This window comes from Amphibalanus amphitrite, unplaced genomic scaffold (genome assembly GCF_019059575.1).
Source record: "Amphibalanus amphitrite isolate SeventyFive unplaced genomic scaffold, NRLGWU_Aamphi_draft 000313F_arrow, whole genome shotgun sequence".
Taxonomy (NCBI): domain Eukaryota; kingdom Metazoa; phylum Arthropoda; class Thecostraca; order Balanomorpha; family Balanidae; genus Amphibalanus; species Amphibalanus amphitrite.
In genome coordinates, this window is record NW_024881808.1 from 145,995 (window position 1) to 155,640 (window position 9,646).

The 9,646-nt window shown below is 47.5% G+C and overlaps 1 protein-coding gene across 4 annotated transcripts; it reads left to right on the plus strand.

Moving 5' to 3' along the window:
• Positions 1-1,330: 1,330 nt before the first annotated feature.
• LOC122388195 (seipin-like) lies at positions 1,331-9,493 on the plus strand. 4 transcript variants are annotated; one of them, XM_043379053.1, is made up of 8 exons: positions 1,331-1,633; positions 4,632-4,813; positions 5,063-5,214; positions 5,698-5,903; positions 6,557-6,772; positions 7,382-7,457; positions 8,186-8,433; positions 8,819-9,493. In XM_043379053.1, the coding sequence occupies exons 1-7, from the start codon at positions 1,529-1,531 to the stop codon at positions 8,416-8,418; spliced, it is 1,170 nt and encodes a 389-aa protein (XP_043234988.1). In that variant the 5' UTR covers positions 1,331-1,528; the 3' UTR covers positions 8,419-8,433; positions 8,819-9,493. The 4 variants fall into 4 exon arrangements, with proteins under 4 accessions (XP_043234988.1, XP_043234989.1, XP_043234991.1 ...); XM_043379054.1 differs by having other exon boundaries at positions 1,335-1,633; positions 5,701-5,903; XM_043379056.1 differs by lacking the exon at positions 1,331-1,633 and adding an exon at positions 4,023-4,298 and having other exon boundaries at positions 5,701-5,903.
• Positions 9,494-9,646: the final 153 nt, after the last annotated feature.

A 9,646-nucleotide genomic window follows, 5' to 3' on the forward strand; every position in this document is an offset into this window, starting at 1 on the left:
TTTTTTTCGAGCCGATAGGCGAGACGTTTAAAAGATTTGTCTACCTACGAGCGGTTTAATAATTTTATCCCGTACTGCCGATATCTCCTGGGCGCTTAAAGGTAAAAAGATTATTTGCCTTTTATATAAAATACGACACATTTCAGACTAGACTAAATGTCTACTACATAGACGTTTAACAGTTTGTTAATCGTCTAGAGTTAGACGCTTAGCAAATCAGTTAAACGACATCGGATAATTTTCTGTCTTTGCACGTGAAGCAATTCTAAATATTGTCTACGGTGCGGAATAACAGTTTGTTAATCGTCTAGACCTTTAAAAATAAGTTAAATGACACCTGATGATTTTCTCTATTTGCACGTGAAGCAATTGTAAACACTGTCTACGGTGCGGGATAATAATAGGCGTGGTAATAAAAGAGACACGACCGCAGCCCTACAAGAGACTATATATTAAAGCGCGAGTAGGTAGAACAAATCTTGTAAACGTCGAGCCGATAGGCGAGACGTTTAAAAGATTTTTCTACCTACGAGCGGTTTAATAATTTTATCCCGTACCGCCGATATCTTTTGGGAGCTTAAAGGTTTATACGTACGGCTTGTAAGGTTTTATACGTTTTATATAAAATATACGACATATTTCAGCAAAGCAAGAAACAAAGAGAAGCAGAGACAGATGAAGCTTTGAAAAACGGTCCAAACAATGTGATCGGTCTGAAATTGACAGGTACATTGAAGATCAAGTCCCAAATACAACTAAAAAAAGAAAAAGCAAATGATGTTTCATTGCGTTTCCCTGCGCATACTGGTGAAATTAACTAGACGGTAAAATGGCAGAAATGTCTACTAGGCGTTTAACAGTTTGTTAAGACGTTTAACAAATCAATTTAACGACACCTGATAATTTTCTCTCTTTGCACGTGAAGCAATGTTTAACACTGTCTACGGTGCGGGATAAAGCCATTTAATTGCATAATCCATCACGCACTCAGCAGGGATCATTGAAAGCACACATTTTACTTCCGATTGCCGAACCTAACTCTTCGCAGCTGTGCGGAGAACTAGCATAAGTAATCATTTCTGTGGAAATCAAATGGCGAAAGAGCTCATTTCAACCGACGGGGCCGCCGTCCGATCTTCACCTCAGAGATGAAGTATGTCGGATTTCTTTATTAGTTTCCCGAAAGTCCCTCGCATCCATGACCTTTGCCCCGCTATAAACCGTTGCCTGATCACTCCACTGGAGGCTGGCCCGATACTCGACTGGCGACAGTCAGTGAACTCTGCCCACCGGCGGACTTTGGTCCCCAGACCGAGTGACGTCACCGATCGGACGGCTCGGCGGCGGAGGGCGGGGCGGGATGGGGCGCAGACTGTATTCGTGTGTGAGGCGCAGCCGGGGCGCTCGGCAGGGATTGCTGTGCTACGGCTGAGCTGAGAACCCAACCAGCGCGCTGTATCGGCGCCTGGCACGCAGCTGTGGTGCTGTCTGTGCATCTGTGGTGCGCCCGTGTCCCGCGGTGCACCCGATGATGAAGAGGTCCTCCGGTGTGCCGGTGCCTCTGACCATGCTCGGCTACCCCGTGGTGCTCACCTATCGGATACTCACATCGTGCTTTGACTCGGTCATGATGGTAAGTGACGTTTGTTATTTGTCAACACATTGCGTTCAAAAACAGCATGACGCTGCTTGAAACCGGTAGAAAGCGACGGCTGGCATAAACTTTCAGTATGTACCCTCGATTCATTTTTACTCATTTATGAAATACGGCCCTGACCCAAATGACCTTTGCCTGGGACCTTTTCCTCGAGACCACGTTTTTTTCCTATTCGGTGTACTGGCGTCAGCGCATATCAATTATCATCCGAGCGTTTCCAGGCTTTTTGTTATTTGTATTAGAAACGTGCCAATAACCCGTATAAAATGATGTCTGTTACATGAATTACAAGAATTACATGTCTGTCGTCGATGGTGACTCCGTGGCCACATTTCGCACCAGGCGCATATGTTTTGTTTATTTTACATGTCGATAGCATTCACTTTTTTATTGCGCTATGATGCCGCGTTTTTATCACTGTGATGTTATTGCGTGTGCTGTGTTACATGTATGACTCTGTGGCGGTAATAGCCAACCAGGTCAAGGTTGGATCCCACATCCATCAACAATACGATACAATACAATTATACTTAACCCGCGCCCCACTGCACTGGGGAGGGGGCTATTCAGTATTCATAGTCCTCTCTCGTTTTTTCTGCAATAACTTCTAAACCGCTAGACGTATCAACGCGACGCTTCAAGTACCTTCGGCTACATTGATTTTACACCTTGTGTCAAAATATGAACATTGCAGTTACCATTAGATCGGCCGGAAATGACGTCAGAGCGATGTGATGTTCGGCCGATTTCGATGCAAAGCATTGAACAACGGCAATTGCTCTAAAGAGCTCAGTTGGCGTCTGATAGAGGCACGCTAGAGCGGTGAAAACACGTTAGATGTGTTAGGCTCGACGCTACGGATCGACTGATACCTATGCAACATGACCTACCTTGACCTGAGGGCAAATTTTCCAATTGACCTTTCAATGTGTTCATTCGACGCGTCGACGAGACGAACACGATGCTGGCAAAATAATGTCGTGACTCTCTCAAGAGTCAAAGGTTATAGGAGAAAACCTTTTTCGTAAAGACGGCTGTTTTTAGTTTTAGCCTTCTGCACTGCTAAACCTGAGGTTGACCTTAGGTCAAATCTGATGAAGAACGCCAGAAAGAGGGTTAAAAGGGTTATCGAATTCACGGTTCCGCGGTGCTTTAGCTCTATTGGTTCCATCCGGGTTCGATTCCCGGGCAATGCACGTGGCATTGCCGCTACCTGACCGCTTGGAACAGCGTGAGAGTTCCGGTTAGCACCTTGGTCCACTGGATGTGGTGCTTAGCCCAAACCAACCAACCAACCAGCTCTATTGGTTCTCAAGTTATTGCCAGTGTTTTGAAGAACAAAAATTAAAATAGGCAACGTTTCACGTTTGATGACCTCTGGTAAACTGATCTTTGACCTGACCTAAAAAATGGCCGGTATGTTTCCGTCCTTATTTTGGACGTTCTTTCGAATACCGTTTATCGCGTGTCGCTACATAGCCTAGGAGCCGAGTTAGAGGGGCGTGTTCAAACTCCCTTCCCCCCGCAGGGCGTAGAAATCCAGGACACCCAGTGGATCGCGGGCTAAGTTTTAAAAATTCAGTGTAGTTTGTGCGGTTGGTAGTTGGTCTTGGTACCCAATTTAAAATCCTTTTGGACATTTGAGAACCAGCTATGCAGCACTAGGTACCTATTTGAGGTACCTATAAAGCTTTCATTTGTGACTAATATTGTCGAGGACGTCTACTGACTCAATACTGACTAGTGACTAATCTGACCTGACTGGCCCGTTCTTCTCTACCCCAAATGTTTGAATGCATAATGCATATTTGATCAAAACAAATGCAAAGTTGAAAACAAGACGCCGTAAAGCTCATAAATACGTGAAGAAGCCCCTTCGGCTTCGGGACTTCAGGAAGTTCTAGAAGATCACGATTTCCCGAGTCCTGACATTTAGGTGATTGGACTGCCGACTGACGTGGAAGATCGATCAACCCATGACCTAGAAGTTTAAAATTGGGTATAATCGATTTCTTCTCCTAACTGGAAGCATGCTTTTTTCAAAGCCTTACCTCTATGGGAGGTCAAAAGGTTGGGGATCCCTCTGCCCTTCCCTTCATAATCATGCAATAGGCACTTATAGATGCTGCAAAAAAGCAAATACCTACGGGCGAAGGTTTTCAGGTTAGGTATCATAGCAACCAAACAACAAACTTTTTGTTTAGCTCGTCTTCTTCTAAGTTCTAAGTGAATATAAAAAAAAACTGACAGTGATAGTTTTATTACGAAGCAAGTAAACGAAAATGGATTTTGACAGCGTTTTTATCTGTCTCATGGAAAAGACAGCGTTTTAGCTACCTCCGCTATTTTGTATTTCCTGCGCCAGGATCCCTCACAAATCCCTTGATCACTTTTTTTATGTTGATGTGATTTGCTTCAGCTTAGAAAACAATTTTCCTTTTCTACTTTTTATTTCTTTCCTACATGTGAGACTCAGAGGCATAATGTTTTCATTACTAACACGTTTCTCATTTTTCTTTCTTGAAGCATATTGTCTTTAAAATGTTACTCTGGAGCGTTTTCTAAGTTGAAGTCAGAGACCCGCAAGTTGTTGAAAATGTTTTCAAAATATTCAACCATACTGACAAACATTTTTAATAAGGTATATGCAAAGTTTGTGAGCCTAATGTACTAATTTGACATCCATTATGATTCAGGCTTTATTCATTTCAAGCTGTAAGACTCCAGCATCAAATGCCCTAAGGCCTAAACTGAAACTATGAATGTGAATGAAGTTAGATAGGTACTTCTTGTTTTGCTAGCTTTACATGAATATCATTCCTTATCCAGTACGTTTTTCTGATTAAATATGTTTTGCTTTTACTAAATTATCACTTACATTTCAAGTTTCTTTTCTGAGTGAAGTTTGCCTTCTTGCTTGTTCGGAAGTTTCCACTTACTCGCTTCCAACAATTTTGGTTTTGGACCATTTCAGACCTACCCTGGCCAGCTGGTGAATCGCTATGTTGGCAACATCAGCTCTGTGTTGGCCAAATGTGTGCTGCTGTGGATGGTCTCCACCATTCTGCTGATCTCTTCAGCAGTGCTCTACTTCACATTCCACTACAGCATGATGCCGACTATGCTGGTCACACTGCCTGTCCACTTTCAGTTCAGGTAATTCAGGTGAATTTGCTTCTCTTGCAATGTTTGCCTGTTCATATTAAGCATTTTCCACTTCCTACACTCCATTATATTAAACACTGCTTATGGTTTACATGCTCATTAAAAGCTTTAAATTGTGGCTTGAATACATATTGCAGGGAATTTCGAACTTTGTGTCAGAACTTACCTTCAGTGACAGACTGCCTATAATGCTCACACAGCCTTGGAGTTCTTACAACACCCCTGTCATACATTTTTCAGTCCGTGCTATGGCGAGCAGAAGCAGTGTGCCTTCCCTACAGCTGAAGTGTACCTGGTGGACAGCGGTGCCAGTCCGCTGCTGCACCCACACGTGCACTACACCTTCAGCCTGGAAATGGACATGCCAGAGTCGGCAGCTAATAAGGATGCAGGTGGGTGTGAGATAACCCATTCAGTCACCACTAGCTATTGGGATTCCGGGAGCCGGGAGGGAGGGAGATGGAGGGACAGAGACGCAAAGAGAGAACAGATGGACAGATCTATGAGGAAGGGCTCAACTCAATCACAGCCCTCAAGGTCACTGATGGGGTCACTGATGGAGTAGAGGTCAGACCGATCATCACGGACCAAGGGGAGGACACACGACACTGGTGGGGTGACGGTGACGAGTCGAGGCGGGGACAGTTCGAGCAAACATCCGAGCGCTGCCACTGCTTCCCACCAGGGACCAAGTTCATGGCCCTATATGCTCGCCATTTATTTTCGGGCTGCAAATGATGCTCTTGTGGTTCATTTATAGCGCTAATATTATGATCGTCTCTGGTCAGGCGCATTCATGCTCAGTTTTGTGCCACGAGTCACGTCTGAAATCAGGCATGTTCACTATGAAGCTGACCTTGCCGTCTGTCTGCCAGCAGGCATGTTCATGGTGCAGTTGAACCTGACCAGTCTATCGGGGAAACTGGTCGGCTCGTCAGCGCGCGCCAACATTCTCCACTACCGGTCAGGCCTGCACCGGACGCTGCGCACGCTCGTGTTCAGTCCGCTGCTGCTGACGGAGTACGCGCACGAGCAGCAGCGGCTCACCAGTGAACTGTTCACGTCCTACCTGGTACAGGAGGTGAGGGAGCGGGACGGCACTGGGACACGGGGAGAGGCTACGCTTAGATTACCCGACTCATGCTGCGCACTGGGTAGTATAGCGGGTCAGGGACAAGTTTCATAGCTCTGTACCTAATTTATAAAGGCCGTTATCAAGTCTTTTCACTTCATATCAATAGCGTTTGTCGGTAGGACGTGAGTGATATATTATGTGAGCTACATCAATTTGGACATTTATTTTATCTATACTTACGAAAAGCATGGTACTTGATATAGTGATTGTTGAATTATTCTTGCTAGACTGTTCAATATGAACGATTCGATGTCTTACTCAAACTCAGCCTGGTGAAACCTCTGATAATTGATGTCCCCGAATCACATTGGACGTTGACCCGTAGATAGTATCGTCAAATATGCGGCAAACATTGGTTACGACTTCCGAGTATGCGTTAATTCCCAAGGCGCTCTTTTTGATAGGGAAACTACTTATCATGGATTTTCGCGGAAGCTTCTAAGAATAATGAGTTACTATCGTTTTTCCGTCGCCCATCTTGGCAATCAGTCATTGAAGGTCCCTCATTGACCTCTCCCGGGTCAGAGTAATCGGTGTCTGACCTCTCCCGGGGTCAGTGCAGTTAGTCGCTGACCTTTTCCCTCCCCCGCTCCCCGCAGGACGAGCCTCCGACGCGGGCTCGGCTGGAGCTGCGCTCTCTCACGGCGCAGGTGTACTCGGCGCGGCTGCGGGTGCACGCGCGTCTGAGCGGCCTGCGTAGGATCATGTACCACCACCCGCTGGTTTCGGGCGTGCTGGGCACGGCGGCCACCTTCTGCAGCCTGGCGGTCGTCTTCCTACTGGTCTGGCTGCGCAGCGCCGAGCTGCCAGTGCAGGTGAGCACGGTCAGAGAGTGGTCCTTCCTCCACCCCTCTTCCCACCTCTCCCTCTGCCTGTACAGGTGAGCACGGTACCTTGGACAAAGCATGGCCTTTCATCGTTCCTTCTTTCTTTCTTATGTCTGTCTTGTCCGCCCGGGCAAGTGTGGATTCCGCCGCACTGAATATGACCCGCCCTCTGTAATACGATCCCGTCCTATATCAGATTCGTACAGCCGGGCTCAGGATCTGGCTCTCCCACTGTCTCACCTGCCCATTGTCTCGACCGGCACATATGTGGAATGCGGATCGTCTAGCATCAGTGTCTGCCTCTGTTCTGATGTAAATGACAACTCGTTACATGCCGGTTTTCTAAAATACACGCTTAATTGCTTATTATTGCTTAGCAGCTGTCATGTTTTGTTAGCGATATATTGGTTCGTAGCCACTCTATGATTTACCCAGAGTGTGCAGCCTCACAATTCGACATACCCTGGGTTGAAGATTCTCAATGTTTTACTCAGTGTGCACCGTGCAGTCTCACAATGGCAGTGCCGTACCCATTGTATGACGCTATCAGGACCCCGTCTGCTGCCGCTGTGATTGATAACGCCCCGTGGCCGGCAGCTGCGGAGCCGTCTGAGGCGGATACGGGGCGGCCGGGCGGCGCCACTCGACCCCGCCCCGGCGGCCGCTGTACACGGTGGGTGGTCCGACGTCCTCTGTGGAGAGGAGATGAATGCGCCCCCGGGCGGGCCGTGCTGCACCAGTCCGCCCGAGATAGGGCCGGTGGTTTATTTTATGTCACATACATGTGTGTGTCATCATCCGTCTGTCTGGTTTTGGGGACGGTAACATCGAATGGGCATTGGACTGACTGAGCTGACCCATCAGTAAACATGACTCACGCATTGGACCTTGTCCCTGAAGTGATCGGCTCGACTCACTGTCTAAGCTGCGATAATCGTATCGTGGATTTGTCTATTGGTGTGAGCCGTTTGTCTTGCGACTATTTCTGTACCCGACCGATAACCGGGTGTCTGTGGTTTCATGATTCAGAGCTTATAATGCCTGTTTTTTTTTTCTTTTTTGTTAGGTTAGTACGGTAGAAGTTAGCCCGTAAATGTTCATATCTTTTCTGCAAATTACTCTGAGATGCGTTGCATATAAGGTTCCCCTCAAAAGGTGGCGAATGGCTGCATCTCCTGAATTGCTATGAGGCCATTTTATGCTTGTTTTAATGAAGCCGCGTACCATGATTAAATAAGGTATGCGTAGTTAGACATGCTTGCCTAAGGTTATGTTTATTGTTTGAGCCGGCTCACGATTCATGTCCTTTTGCTCTACGATTGGCTTTTACTTAAGCACCGTTTACGGAGGTGTGTACGTTTCTAGGTCTGACCGTTTTACATTTCTGTATGCCTTCCCCAGACGTCTCCAAGCCGGGCCATGCAGAGTCACCGGCTAGCCACGAGGCCAAAGGCGCCCCGGCCGCCGCTCCGGCCGCCGGCAGCGGTGCTGCCACCTCGGAGCCGCCGGTGGAAACCCTGGGTTCGGAGAGTGGCCACCAGGCGGCGGCCGGGGAGCGACACGAGGTGGACGGCGGGGCGGAGGACGAGGCTGCGCTGAGGCGGCGGCCCGCTCACAGCGTGGTGGAGTACTGAGCTCGGCTGAGCTAGGTGAGACGGGCCTCCAGCTGGGCTCCAAACCTGATACTTTGCCTTGATCAGGTATGTTATAACAGTTGGTGTCGACAGCAAGGGGAGATGGATTTCAGCGGTTTTATTTTTATGTTTAGCATTATGTAACGTGAGGACTGTTGGATTTTTGGTGTCTTAAGAATCATATTGAAGGAACGTGATTGTTGGTGAGTGAATGGGTGCATGAAAGGCTCCGATACAGTGTTTTTCCGTGTTTTCGTGAATTGCTAGTGAACTTTTATCGGCATTATTATTCGAACAATTCAGGACAAGACTTGCTCTTCTTTTCGCATTGTTTTCGTAGCATGTGATGCAAAGTCATGTTCAAGAGTCGCTGACTGGTGCACCCTCCGTCCCCCCCCAGGTGAACCGTTGTGCTGATCAGAAGGTTTCCGGTGTCGCCAGCCACTCATCAGCCGCTCGGAATCACTCGGCACTGGGGCCGAGCAGCGACTGAGCCTCGCCGGGCCGCTCTGCCAGGTGTGGCAGCCGCTTCGAGAAGGGAGTAAGGGTTACCCGGCGTGTCGCTGTGGGTGTTTTGGCCGGCAGGGAACCGTTCGCATTGGCCGGAAGGATCCGGTGGTATTACCGATCGAGCTTAGTCAGTTTTGTTACTGTATGTGTGAGTTTGCGTGTGCGTGTCGTGTGGCTACCTTCCGCTGATGTTAGGTCCGGACATTCCAGTGAGCTGGTTGATGTCTGTGGGGAGAACAAGTGACTGCGGTAATTCCACTGAGCTTATGGTGAATTGGAGTCCGATCGCTTCTGCAATGGCAGGCAGATTGTGTAATAACTTACACAACATATGTAGTTACTCGACCGTCGCATTCCTCAGGCTGTAATCAATGTGATTCAGCAGCCATCTGTGGCCGCGCTGAATGCAATGCAATAATGGTGTTCATAGTTCGCTTGGAGTGACATGAATAATTTTGTTGAGCATAGATAATTTGTCGATATTTGTATTTGCCATGATCGCAGCTGTGATGAAAGCCAGTTTGAACGGATGAGATTTGTACGCTAATATATGACGACGAATGGAGCCCGTTTGTCAGTACATGATGTTGATGCAAACTCGCTCGCTTATCACAGATTGTGCGTCCCGCAGCCATTGCCAGATAATGCATGGGATCAGGGATGAAAGACGCCATTCACGTTTAGGAACAGAAAGCTGTAGATAGGTAAAGTTGACTTT